The sequence below is a fragment of the Buteo buteo genome, chromosome 29 (assembly GCF_964188355.1).
Source record: "Buteo buteo chromosome 29, bButBut1.hap1.1, whole genome shotgun sequence".
In the NCBI taxonomy this organism is placed as follows: domain Eukaryota; kingdom Metazoa; phylum Chordata; class Aves; order Accipitriformes; family Accipitridae; genus Buteo; species Buteo buteo.
Window position 1 is genome coordinate 4,719,055 of NC_134199.1, and position 14,456 is coordinate 4,733,510.

Here is a 14,456-nt window from a genome sequence, read left to right on the forward strand (position 1 = left end):
ATATTTAATCGGAATGTTGAAAATTATTTTCTCATAAGGGGGCTTAAACATACAAATTAAGGAAGAGCTGAAGAAATTTTGCCAGCATTGTGTTTAATTTATACTCACTAAGCTTCTACTACTATCACATTCTTATAAACAGATTAGTAAACATGGGTTTAGATACCGTCTACTGCAAAGAAAAACCAAAGTTACCCGTGGTAAAATCATTCTGTAGTTGTTTAAAGAACTTTAGCATAATGTTTTGACCTCCAATTTACATGTGTTGGATACATAAGCCTCCCATAGCCTTCTTTGTGTTGATTTCAGAGTGAATTGGAGGGCTGAAATAAGAAATGAAGGAAACCCACCAGGTGGATTTAAAGATCCATCCTGGGATCTTTCTATTAACTTAATAGGGATCGGCCTATGGAGTGGGACATACATTTTGAGAGAATCACTTGTAGTAACTTGATAAATTTCAATCCTGAAAATGAATGTCTGACTAACATTATACCTCTCAGTAATCTGACAGATTTAAACAAGGTAGAGCTAAAGGTTTCCAGCCATTAGTGTAACACTGCTTCATGTTTGATGAGGAATAATAAATTCTGAACTTACTGTGTGAAACGACCCAGCTCCATAAACTGGTGTGACTTGGTCAAGGTACATTCACGAGTTGTTCCACCGAGTTATGCATTTAGGGGATCCAGGATCACACCTTGGGCCTTAAAATAGCAAAAGAAATAGGCCAAGCCCCAAAGCCATGCATAGAGGCATTGGGATATAGATACGGTGCTTTTGAGATGCTTCTGTATGTGATATATGTGCAAACTACAGTTGAACTTAAGAATGCTGTGGCTGTATTTATTTTCTGCACAGATGAAAGAACTTATAGGGAGATTATTCATGTAAAGTTTTTTTAAGGACTCATATGTTTACGATTTCAAGCCTGCTTCCTCGTTATCACCTCTGTTATTACTGGTTTTCATTTTCTATCTGTACGCTTAAACCAACTCCCTACTCCCAAACCACAGGGGTAGCACATCTACCTTATCCTCAGACTACCCATACGCGATTGATACAAGTTTACACGTTGAATTAAATCTCAGAGGCATTAATTTGTTGCTACTGAAGGCTGAGCGGCACGAAACGGTTGGATCGTCACCGAATTAATACCTAATGTGTTGCAAAGGACAGGGCGGCGTTCTGGCAGGTGTCGAGGTTTGTTTTTTCCCAAACTTTCTCGTAAATAGCTGCCGCCAGCCTGATTTAGCAGTAATTCACGCGTTCAGGGATGCCGCGACGCTCTTCTCGTTAGCCGCGCTTTAGAATTCTTGTACGATGCGGTTTCCTTTGGGCAAGAGGAAGGGGAGGAAGCAGGCGGAGATGCCCGAGTATCGCCAAGGGCATCGTTCCAATCGGCAGTTTCCCCAGCGCCACTTTGCCGGTGTGTATTTACTTCTCCGCCTCCCGCCCCCGGGAGCGACCGGCCCCCGCCCGCTCCCGCCGGGGACGGCTCTCCGGGACGACCCCCGGGGGCCGCCGCTCCGCCGAGGGCGAAAAGTTGCGACCGCGCCGCCGCTGGCTCGGGGAGGTTCCGCCTCGGCGGAGCGCCCGGCCGCGGGCCCGCCCCGCCCCCGCCTGCCTCCGGTGCGCGGCGGCGGCAGGTGCTGCGGGGCGGGGGGGGCGCCGCGCCTCCGGGACCCGCGGGGTGCCCGGGCGCCGCCGCGCGGCCGCCAATCCCGGCCGCGGGCGTGCCTTCCGCCTGCCGGGGACACCCGCTCCCCCGCCCGGCGCCGGCGGGGGCTCCGCGCCTCCGCCGCATTTCGCCGCCCGGCCTCCGCCGCCGCTCCCGTGCGGCTGGGTGCCGCCGCCTCCCTCGGCGCAACGGCCCCCCCGCCGCTCTCCCCCCACCCCCGCCCGCCCCGCCGGGCTTGAAGGTCACCTCCGCCCGCTCCGGAGCCACTTTCCGCGCCGGCTAGGAGAGCGGCAGCGCCTCCGCCCCCGGGAAGGGTCCCTTGTCCGGCCGGTGCGGGGCTCCCGCCGGCCGCGGCCGAGCCGAGCGGAGCGGAGCGGCGAGCCGCCCGCTCGCCCCCCCCCCCCCCCCCCCCCTCCACCCCCGCCCGCGCCGCGGCGGGGACGGCCCCCGGGGTCTCGCCGCTGCCCGCGGAGCCGGCGCCCCGCTGCCGGTTCGCGGCGAGCCCGGGGGGAGCCGGGCGGCGGCGGCGGCGGCGGGGGGGGCGCGGCATGCGGCGGTGAGGGCGGCGGCGGGGAGCCGCGTCCCGCTGCCACTTGCCTGGCGGGGCCGCTCGCTCCGGACGGGAGAGCCGCCGCCACCCTTCGCCTCCGCTCGCCTCTTTATGGTGAGTTTGGGCCGGGGCCTCGCCGGGGGTTGCGGGGGTCGCTGGGGGGGGGGGGGGGGGGACGGGGACGACGACGGGGCCGCTCGGCGCGGGGCATCCCGGCAGGTGCGGGGCGGCGGGGGCCGCGGCCGAAACCCGCTCCGCCCCGCCCGGCCTCCCCCCGGGAAGGAGGCGCTCCCGCTGCCGCCGGTCGCCGCGGCCGGAAAGTTTCCCGGGCGGCCCGGGCGGGGAGGGTTGCGCGTCCGCGGACGGACGGGCGGGCGGGCGGGCGGGCGGACGGGGGCGGCTCTCGGGGACCAGGGGCTGCGGGGCGCGGCGCTGGTCAAGGGGGCTGGAGCGGCCGTGGCCGTGCGGCGGGGCCGGGTAGGGGCGCGCCGGGGGCGGGGGGGGGGCGAGCGGCAGCAGAGCGGCGGGCTGAGCCTTCCTCCCGCGAAACGGCGTGGAAGGTGCTGCGGGGAAAACGCTGGCGCGGGAGGTGGCTCGCGAAATAGAAGGAAGAACAAGAAAAATGGCCAGTCGGGGTTCAGATGAGTTACTGGTGAAAAGAGTGCAGATATTTAGCTGCTGGGAAACTACTTGCCTGTAAGTCATCGGTATTTACTTATTTTATAGGCTAGGCCAGTAGTCCTATAATCTTCTTCTGTACGCCTCTGTCAGGAAAAAAAGTATCAGTGTTGCTTATATGTGTGTTCACTACAGGTGAAGCAACACTATATGCATTTCAACTGTACAGGCAGTTCCAGCTAGAACTGCCGCTCTTCAGCAGAGGCTCGGTTTTGCAGTGTGAGAGTGGCACGCGTTCTGCGTTTCCAAAATTTGTAAGGTGGCTGTTGGACGTTGTGCTGCCAACTTAACGTGGTTCGCGCAGATGGTGAACGAATGTGGTCTGAAGTTTGACTCTGGAGTGATTCGCATCAGCGAAGTGTGAAAGATCTTGTCCAAATCTGCAGCTTTTGTTTATCTACTCTCTGAATTGCAAATGTGGTGTAGTCTTAAGTAGCTTAGTGATGACTGTTTTTTCACTTTAAATAAAATTCAGCTTATTCAAGAGGAATTGGATCATAAAATGCAACAGACGCTGAAGATGGTGTCCCAGTAATGTCAAGTCCCTTGCTTCACTTCTCACTCTAGACTGGATGATACCTAAGAGAGGAAAGATACTGTATGTTTCATTTGTCATTTAGAAGTGTGAAAACAATTGTATGTATGGGCTATAAAAGTAGAAACAAGATTTTGTCACTCTGTGGTAGAGATTGATGATTATGGATGTAATACAGTCTAAAATGGAGTTAGTTCTCATCATCAAATAATTATTTTTTAGTGACCAAATAGTCACAGCTGCTTGAGAAAGTATGTATTGGGAAGAGTGGCAGGGTGTGTGTGTGTGTGTGTGAATTTTCAATGTGTATGTCAATAGATTGTTTAGTTTTTAGGAATTAAAACCATGGTATCACATGCTCTGGTTATCAGGATAGCAGTAGCGATTTAGAACAACTCAAACTGTGGTATTTTAATTTATTTTCTTTTACTTCAATGATTTTGAGTTATTGAGTTTTTGGGAAACTATTTTTATGTAGCATTTCTGATTATAGTCCAGATCTACTATCTATCTTATGTAAGCTTTAAAGGCTTGGCTACCCAAGTTTCATTTACAATTTATTCTTCTGGTAAATACATTAGACAAAGGATTTGATAATTCCTAAAATGAAGGCTGTGTTTATAGTGTCAAGACTATATTTCTTTTTTCTATTAGTATTTAACTGAGTATCAGTAATATAGCTGACAAACGTAATGAATAAAATTCACAGTACATTGATGATTTTTATAGTTTTTGTAATTGAAGTACTTGGTGTCCTTGATGTGATGAGGATGCTCTTCTGGTTTTAATGAAAGGGTATCCTTAAATGACAGAAATACTGACAGGAGTCAAGTGTCGAGGAAGAGAGCGGGATTGTTAATTCTTGGATGCATAATGCGATACATTTTCAGTATAGAATATGAGTACTCATGTAGGATTAGAAGGTCCAATTCACAGCATTGTGAATTATTTTAGTGATGCCTACAGACTTTAGACATATGTAATCCCTTACTAACATGCACTGCTGACTTGCTTAAAGGAGGGAGAATGTTATGTCCTTAGGCCGTGGCTGCCAATGCTGGTGTTTTTTGAAGTTTCTCCTTACTTCCCAAGCTGCAGTCCTACACAAAGCACCTTTGAAGTTAAACATGGAGTAGCAAGGCCAAAGGGGACTCAGTCACTCACATAGTCTTTCTGCCCAGGGCAGGATCAGCTCGTACCTGTGTCATCTCTGATGGATGTTTGTGTACTTTTTCTGTTCCCCTTCTCCTCTTACTTCTCTTCCTGCTTTTGCTGTTTTTTTCCTTCATCTAATTTTTTTCTTCTTAGTATATGCTCTTAATTCTTTTCTAAAGAATCTTATCTCATTCTTTCCAAACTGTCTCTCCCTCTGGTATGCCCAGTCAGTCTCTCTTCCAGTATTTTTTATTGCTTTCTGGGGGACCTGCTGCTTCTCCACCAGCCCTACATATATGCTGGCTTTACCAGGTTTTTGCCTAGGTTTTTAGGAGGAATTTAATGGAAATAGTATCCTCGGTCTCACTTTGTGCAGACAGGTAAGCTTCGTTTAAGACCAGAAGAACTGTTCAGCACTCACTTGCAGTGGGGGAAGTAGAGCTAGCTGGAAATACAGGACAGAAGAGACCAATGGGTAAGTTAAATAATTCACCATCGCTAATTTGTCATGCTGTAGCTTTGAAATAGCATGATCTGATTTTTAAATCTAATCATAAGCATTATATACTGTAAAGATAGAACTCATAGTGCTGGCCACTAGAAGAAATATTATTTACAGTTATGGAAGGCACGGCTACGTTAGGCATACAGTTGTCTGAAAGGTGTATTAGTCTGGAAAAGATGAATCTTCCCTCATTAAGATTGATCTATAATACTACAGCTTGAGAGAAATAAAGTAGCTGAAAAATGTTTTCCTTTTAAATGTGTTTATTTCGTGCATCTGCCAGAACTCTCTCTCCTGATTTGTTGGATCTTGATTTCTTCCCGTTTCATGTGGGAGACTGGGATGCTGTTGCCTCATGCACCTTCGTAAAAGTAGCATGCAAGTAAAACTGAAAAGTTGGGAAACAAGTGAATGGACAGTGCTTAAGAGTAGCAGACTATTATGTGGCCTGACTGTTTATGGTCTTGATTGTGAAATCTTTTACATCTGTGGCAGAACTTCTGGTGACTTGATTATGCAGAATTTGGGCTGTAATATTTCCTGAGAGCAGAAGGCTCCTATCTCTGAGGATCTCTTCCCAAGTCATTAATGAGGAGTATTAGTTTTTATTGTTGCTCTTTGTTTTTAATTCTTTGCTTAGTTCTGCTTTTTTATGAGTAGTTTAATTCTTTTAATTAAATGATTGAATTTTTCAGTGCCCGTAATTATTTTGCGGCGCAGATCTTCTTTCTTGAAAACATAATGCCATTACTGAAACTTTGTTGTGTATTCTTGAATATATTATTAGTAGATACTGTTTTTTGTCACCTATTCTGAATGTATGCTTTTATGATTAAACAGGAAACCGTTTATGAAGTTCTCTATCAATATTTATTATACTTTCCTTTCATAACTGTATTATTTTGCTAAAATTTAATGTGCCAGAAATTGCAACTTACTGCAAATGAGATAATTTTATCTGTCCCCTCTAAGTTGATGCACTGAAAAATGACTGTAAACTGAAAGGAAATCTTACCTGACATGGGAAAACACTTTTGGGATGCTGGGATTTACAGTGGTATATAAAAGCAGCATGGAAGCACGTGTAACATTCTGAAGAGCACAAAGAAGCGGTCATATTTGACTCACAGTATGGATTACAGTTAGGTATCAAGCAACATCAAATGCCAAAAATATGCTCGTCATACTTTGAAATACTATTTTTTGCCAAGTAGGTGTAGTTTAATGTCTTTATTCTTCTGCTCCAGATTTTGTACTTTGCAGAAAAGATGTCCAGAAGTAAGAATGTTTACAAGTGCAGTTTTTAATGAATATTCAGAAATTCAAGATAGTTTCTGAGGTGTGTTATGAGGTATCAACTATTTGGATCTTTTCAAGGGGAAATAAACTGTTAAGTATTTTGCAAGTATGTATCTTTCAGAAATTTAAAAGTTGTTTGAAGTGTCTCTAATGTAAGACAAACATACACAAACCTAAAGCTCTATGACAGTTTTCTCAAAGCCAGTTAAAAAACCCAGAACGTTTTGCAACTTTGGATGCAGTTCTAAAATCCCGTGTTGCCAAACAGCAAGATGTTACTGCAGCTAATACCCTGAAAGGAACAAGGTAAATATACTATTCTAGATTTACAGATGCCATAGTACCTACCTGTGCAATTCAGTGCCCTAAAATTAAGATAATTGCCTAGAGTGGGAAACACTATGCCACAAATTGGGAGTGTCTGTCAGAGGGAGACTGACTGCAGTCAGTCAGGGAGATTTTGTAAAAATGACCAAGCAAACTCATATCCATTAAAATAATTGCCTCTCTGCTTCAGATAAAAAGGCGTAAGGGAATATTGTTACAGCAGGTTGAGCTGAAAGTCTTGGATTGTGTTAAAGGGCAAACATGCGAAACTAAATCACTTTTAAGATAAATGGCATAATGATGACTGTAGGGCCAGATGCAGCTGCTTGTGACCAGCATTACAAACACTGTAAAAGATATACAGACTTTCTCAGTTTGCAACACACTTGGTTTCAGCCCTCCAGTGTACAACCCCTGACCAAGAAGGTTTAGGGTACAAAAAGAAGAGGTTATGATTCCAAAAAAAGGAATTCCAAGGAAACAGTCTAGAGTATGTTTCAAGCAATTTATATTTTTCAAGCTTCTGATCGTTAAACAAATGCTAGTGAGAGCTGGAGTTAGTGAATCTCAGCTTTCTGCTGTGTTTTGTTGTTCATTGCTCTTGAGTCTGTTATGGTGCTAGTTCTGATTTAAAACTTTTCCTTTACTTTTGGGTATTTATTAATCACCTTTCCATTAGATGTTTTAGAATCTGATAAAGTGTGAATACATGCTGACATACTTTTCTTGGTGAGGACGCTCATTAGATCTTGCTCTTCTGATTGCTGGTTCCAAAGGTTTTCTAGGGATTTTATTGTCTCTGAGTTCAGGCTCTGTATTAGACGTGAGCAAATATTGTATGATCAGAACAATAAGAAGCCAGCCTGAGAATGCATATTTTTTCCTGAGAATGTTGGGAAACTCAAACGTGGTGTAGAAAATTTCAACTCTAAATGCATACTGTTTTGAAGGTGTGAGTATGTGAAAATGTGGTAGGAGAAGGTTTAACTGAGGAAGTGCTACTATTTCAGATCAAAGTATTCTAATAGTTAAAGCAGTTGTAAAGAAGGTGGGAGAACACCTGTATACAGGTGGAAGAAAACGCAGTCGTATTGGACAGTTGTAGTTGTGTTAAAAATTACACAACAGAGTCCTGGATTTCAAAATAAAATGTTGGGTAATTGTCTTGTCTTGAAAAAACATATCTTTTGTGCGTCTGTCCATTGTATAAAGATAGTTGTCTTTCACAAAAGTAGTTTGGCTGATGAATAGGCATTATTCTTCCTCTGGATAGCCAGTTCCTGAATTTCTGCTTTTATGTTTTAACGTTGTTGTTTTGTTAGATAGGTCTTAGATGTCTGATTTATTTTTCACCATATGTTGTAGAGGATTGACATTTTGTCGTTTGGGGAGAGAGAAATGAGACAATGTTGAATGGCACCAATCCAGGAAAAAGGCTTGATAGTCTTTGTCAGAGCCAATATTGATATCTTTGCCCTGGCAAAAAAATCCACATTTTTCACAATTAGCAATTTTTCCTAAATTAATGATTATGCAATATTATGCAGATATTTTGTTGAGAAATGAATTTGATAGTAAATGAAGATACTGTAAACAATCCCTATATGAAAATGTAGAATATAGTATTAAACACTGGTTTCAGAATAATCTTCCATCTTCGAATTTGTGAAATCTGTAAGACTTTGCCTTGGGATGCAGCATAGTCTACGCAGTCCTTGACTGCAGAGCTTACAGTCTTGCTTTTTTGGTGGGAAAAGATATTGAAGCATCAGTTTCAAGTCATGCTACTGGGTGGTTGTCTTTGATCAGTGTCACAGGAAATAATTTGATGAAATATTATCTTCTGTTACAATGAAACTCTATAGTGAAGCTCTAGGATTTGAAAAAAACCCAACCAAACCAAACCAACCTCCACTACAGACAGTCCACTGTGTATGTGAGTAGTTACTTAAATGTCCTTCCCTCCAACATTGAAGATGAGCTACCTAAAATGTCATCTACCACATGGTGATAATCCATTTTAAGTCTGCAACAATATAAATGCTAAGGAAGTCCCAGAGTGCAGTTTGAATTGAGCCACATAGAGTGACCCAGCAGGAAGATTAATGGATCTAGATATCCTCCTGATCTTTCCATGATATTAGACCCCCTTTTCCCACTCCTTAATTTAGGACACTCTCCAAATGGCTCCTTCACTTCATGATGACCTCTTCTCTGTTGCCATCGTGATAATATGTTAGTCTGCAGCTGCCTCTGCAGGAGACCGATTTGGTTTCCCCTGGTCATTACAAGTATTGAACTCTTGCCAAATACCAAAATTGTCCATACTGCATGTTTTGCACACTTGCTTCACTGTGAATGTCCTCAACATAAAAACAGATTATTTCATCATTATTGTTTTCCAATCCCTGATACCTACCCAGGAGTTTGTGATTTACGTTTTTGTTTCATTGTTTCTGTTTTACAGTGCTGCTTTCACTTTGATTCAGTTTGAATCTCTGGCTGTAACTGATTATTAAGGATCTTATGCCACTGTGGGAAAAATCAACCATAAAGCCCAGTTGTCAGATGGAGCAGGCTGGGGGCTTACCTTCCGGTCTAATGTACTCTGCGGTACAATAGACAAACAGATCCTTTTGCTTTGTATAAGCCTTATTCTAAAATCATATGTTCTTTGATACTGAAGCCATCTTTTACTCCTCCCACTGAAAAACGCTTTCAGATCGGTCGGCATTGGTGTTGATATGATCTGTCATCCTCAGTCAGTAAACTGCGTCCTGGGCTGCACCAGAAGCAACAGGACCAGCCGGTCGAGGGAGGTGATTCTCCCCCGCTACTCTACTCTCATGAGACCCCACCTGCAGTACTGCGTTCAACTCTGGGCCTCCCAGCACAAGAAGGACACAGACCTGTCCAGAGGAGGGCCACGAAGATGATCAGAGGGCTGGAGCCCATCTCCTATCTGGACAGGCTGAGAGAGTTGGGGTTGTTCAGCCTGGAGAAGAGAAGGCTCCAGGGAGACCTTACAGCAGCCTGCCAGTACCTAAAGGGGGCCTACAGGAAAGGTCGGGGGGGCTCTTTATCAGGGAGTGTAGTGATAGGATGAGGGGTAGTGGTTTTGAACTAAAGGGGGTAGATTTAGATTAGAGATAAGCAAGAAATTCTTTACTGTGAAGGTGGTGAGGCACTGGAACAGGTTGCCCAGAGAGGTGGTGGATGCCCCATCCCTGGCAGTGTTCAAGGCCAGGTTGGATGGGGCTTTGAGCAACTTGGTCTAGAGGAAGGTGTCCCTGGCCATGGCAGGGGGCTTGGAACTAGGTGATCTTTAAGGTCCCTTCCAACCCAAACCATTCTATGATTAATCAGTACTTGTTGGGACATACTGGTTCAAATGGGCAGAATGATACAGTCAAGTAGTTTGGCCCCTTTGATCACTTTGAGCATAGTTTTGTTTTCAACAATTGACATTTCACTGCAGCAAAGTATGTAATCAACTTTTGGTGATAACACTTCTTTCTTGTTTTCCTTTTAATGTGGTTAGCCTGAGGTTTTCCCATTTCCATTGTTATGGTGCTCATGGTTGTATTCTTGCCTTCAAATCAACTCAAACTGCTGTTTCATTGTAGCCAGAGAACTGCCTTTCTTAAGATATGCATGTTTGTTAGAACCTGAGTGGATTTTAAAAAAGGAATTGAGCATCGCTTGAAATCTCATTATGTGCAAACTTGTCTATGTAGGAACCTAAACATTTTATTATATTCTTGTTGTGGTTTAAGCCCAGCCGGCAACAAAGCACCATGTGACTGCTCGCTCACTCCCCAAACCAGTTTAATTTGTTCCCAATCAAATAAAAAACAGGATGATGAGAAGTAAAACCAAGTCTTAAAACACCTTCCCCTCCCTCCTTCCCGGCTCAACCCTGCTCCCGGTTTTCTCTACCTCCTCCCCCCACCCAGCAGCACAGGAGGATGGGGAATGGGGGTTGGGGTCAGTTTTCCACACGTTGTCTGCTGCTCCTTCCTCCTCAGGGGGAGGACTCCTCACTCTTCCCTGCTCCACTGTGGGGTCCCTCCCGCAGGAGACAGTCCTCCACAAACTTCTCCAGCGTGAGTCCTTTCTGTGGGCTGCAGTCCTTCAGGCAGAGACTGCTCCAGCGTGGGCTTTCCCATGGAGTCCCGGCCATCTTGGGGGGCATCCATCCCCCTGCTGCGGCGTGGGCTCTTCTCTCCCCGGGCTGCAGGTGGGCAACTGCTCCCCCGCTCCCCTCCACGGGCTGGGGGGGACAGCCTGCCGTCTCCCCACGGGCTGCAGGGGCATCCCCTCCTCTGGCGCACCTCCTCCCCCTCCTCCTTCACTGACCTCGGTATCTGCACAGGGGTTCCTCTCGCATTCCAATCTCCTCCCCTGCTGCAGGTTCCCCTTCTCAAATCTGTCCTCCCAGCGGCGCTACCGCCATCACTGACGGGCTTGGCTTTGGCCAGTGGCGGGTCCGACTTGGAGCCGGGGGAGCTTCTCGCAGCTTCTCACAGGAGCCGGCCCTGCAGCCCCTCCCCTGCTACCAAACCCCCGCCACACAAACCCCAAACAATTCTAAATACGAAGGTGCTTTTTTGCCATGATGTATCCAAACGTGTATCACAAAAAACTTCTGGTACTGTGATATAAAGGGTTCTGCAGGATTGTAGAGGTCTCTTGGGGACAGCTGAAAAGGATGATGAGGTCAGGATACTGTCTCTGTGTACTAGGTAAACCCCCTGTCTTTAATGAAAAGAAGTAATTTAAAACAATTTTAAAACACAAGCAATTAAAGAGATCAAATTTAGGAAGATACAGTTTCCTTATAAATTTTATACAAAGCATGTAACTTAGCAATAATAGATGATAAAGGACAAGATAATAAAAGCATACAATAAAATAAAACCAAGTAGCTAAATAATTAGACACAAGTGAGTCATAAATATCTCTTGTTATAATAACTGGTGTCCATCTTTTTTGTTACATAAGTATTGTTCCAGTTTCTTTAAAAATCAGATAATGTTTGCTTTTGCACTTCTAAGTGTTATATTGCTATGCTAAGAGCTCTCTTATTAAGTTCAATTACGCTGCTGCTGTGGATACATGTCAGTTTGCTTACTACAATCGAAAGAAATGAAGGCTTTCCTGGTCAGTTTAAGGGTTTTCCCCTTCTTCTAAAAACCAGCACTAGTGTTGCACTATCCATATATTATGGTCTCCATTTGTATCATCTAGTAGAATTATTTCCACTTTGAAAAGAAAAAAATGAAAAAAAAAAAAAGTTTGCAGACATCTTATGGTAACCATTGCAGTATGTGTGTTTCCTAAGTGTGGCACTTTGCCAGTCCTGATTTTTCTGTTTGTTCTTCTCTGTTGGTTCTGGAACTACTGAGGTAAAAGTAGCAATTAACAATTTTATTTTTGCTAGTATTGCAGCTGTCTAGTTCTGTTAAAACTGCTATTTAGTGAAGATGTAAGAAAGGAAGGTTTGCATGAGGCATTGTAATAACACCGAGGTGTGAAAGAGCTATTGTTCTGAGAACACAAGGATTCAGAATGCTTTGAACATGGTTTGCTCATGATCTTTTTCATAGTTTATTTTTCTCAGTTTGCCTATGAGAGAAATTGCAGGGGAAGGCCTGTACCAGCAAATAACTGTGTTATGCACCATATCCAATTGCCTGGTTTAGAGAAACTTTTTTTTTTTTTTTTTTTTTTTTTTTTTAAGACTTTATCAGTACTTTTACAGTGGGGAGTAAAAGATGAGGGACCACCGAACTGGCAGTTTGACATACCTGGCAAAATCCTTCTTTTAGAAGGGACATCAGTGCATCGCTGATGAGTATAACTGGCGTATGTTAGTAACATCATATGTTACTACAGTTGTGTGCACGTACAAATACACGCAGAAGCACAAGACTCATGCACACACAGAGTACCAACATGGTATCTATGGTACTGAATGTTTTCTGTCTCCTCCTCAAAATGTCTGATATCTCTGGCTTGTGTTTCTGGTGCCAGAAGCTGAAGTTTTAAATATGCTGCCTGGCAAACAGCGGGCAGCAGTGGTAGGAAGTCTGCATGGCTGTATTTCAGCCTTACTCTAGATAATTTGGCTTTTGGAAGAAAGTTGTAGAGTACTCTTGTCTCCTTGGCTCCTCTTCAGCCACTTTTTCTGTAATTAGCAGTAGTACCAGTAATACAGGTAAAAATCAAGTCTCTCAACAGTTAATGGTAATGCAGGTACCAGCGCCTTCATTCCAAACAGTGCTATTATCTGGGCTTGAATAGGAAATTTATTTTACTGTGGTGACCACAGAGTTAAAAATCTGATGATCTTGTCAGGGTCTATGTCGTGAACTGCTGTGCAGTTGAAGTCCAATTGACATTGTATGCCTGACATTTTGGTGTGGTGAGGTTTTGTTGTGGGTTTTTTTTATTGTCATGTTTGGGGTTTTCTGTGTTGAATAAAATAATGATAACAGGGCATGAATAATTCTTAATCTCAATGTTGCTTTATAAACATGTCGTAAGACAGATGTAATTCTTAATAAATATATCTAATAGTCAATAGAATGCTTCTCTATGTTAAAGCTTTGCAAGCAGGCAAAATAAAGGAAAATTAGGAAGTTTCCTGTGATGTTAAAAGTAACATAGACTTTCTTCTCTTTCCATATTTGCACTGTTACAAAGTAGTAGACTAAGATGCGAATCCAAATTTCTAAGGTAGTATTAAAGTAAAAATTGTTTCCCTGCTGAAGCCATTAAGTATTTTGTCACTGGTTGTACAAGAAGCAGAAAGATTGAACACTAATTTCTAATGTGGAATATTTAATTTATTTATTTATTTACGTTTTCTCAGTTGAGAATATCTTCCAAGTTGCTCAAGAGTTGATTAAAATACAAATTAGACTGAAATAATGAGTACTTTAGTCCTCAGAGTAGTTTTATTATGAACTTTGTGGTACATGATCATACTGTTCACACAAAAATAATACATGCAAGTAAAGTAGAAGTTGAGAGCAAGTGAGCTAGGTGATAAACTCTTCCTTTCTACTTATTTCTCTGACTTTTGTTTGCCAAAATCAAACTATTCAGCACCCGTGCTTAGCTATGAAGGAGTTACACTTTGCCTATAAATGAATGCATCTTTATTAGTTGAGGTAAATTTTAGGTGGTAAATTGGCTTCTTTATTCCTGTAAATGTGTTTAAATCCAGCACTGCACCTGTCATATTAGTAGATCCTAGTATTGTTTTTTAAGAAGCATATCCTTAGCCAATGTGTGTTCCATATTGCTGTAAAAAATGACTTGCTGAGTTACCTTGTACTAACACCTCATACTGCATTTGCTGTTTATTTTTCTGTTTAAAATGCCATATAGTTTGGTCTCAAGTTTCATCTTCTTTGAAGATCTCCAAAGTAAGTCTAAAGAGCTACAGACCTTCTCATTTAAATCAATAGGAAATAATATTGATCATAACAGGGACGAGGAACACTGTTGGTGTCTTTCAGTCTTGTATTATTTGGGTTCCTCTTGTTACCTCCCTAGTTAGTTTTGCCAGTACACATCAGAGCGGTTCACAGTGGAGCTTGAACCATTGAGGATCATTGCACTTCAAGTCCTCTGAATTGCTAAGAGGAAAGCTGCTTTATTTTTATTTTTTATTTTTTTTTTAATGTCTCAGGCCTGATATTTGTGCAATGTCTGT

At 43.7% G+C, this 14,456-nt stretch overlaps 1 protein-coding gene across 1 annotated transcript in view; it reads left to right on the forward strand.

The window, feature by feature from the left end:
• Positions 1 to 1,994: 1,994 nt before the first annotated feature.
• The window catches only part of RBFOX1 (RNA binding fox-1 homolog 1), a 939,260-nt gene continuing 926,798 nt past the window's right edge, over positions 1,995 to 14,456 (forward strand). Inside the window, exon 1 of the mRNA XM_075018323.1 lies at positions 1,995 to 2,345. Within this exon, the coding sequence (XP_074874424.1) occupies positions 2,343 to 2,345 (3 nt within the window). The 5' untranslated portion in view covers positions 1,995 to 2,342. The remainder of the gene's footprint in view (positions 2,346 to 14,456) is intronic.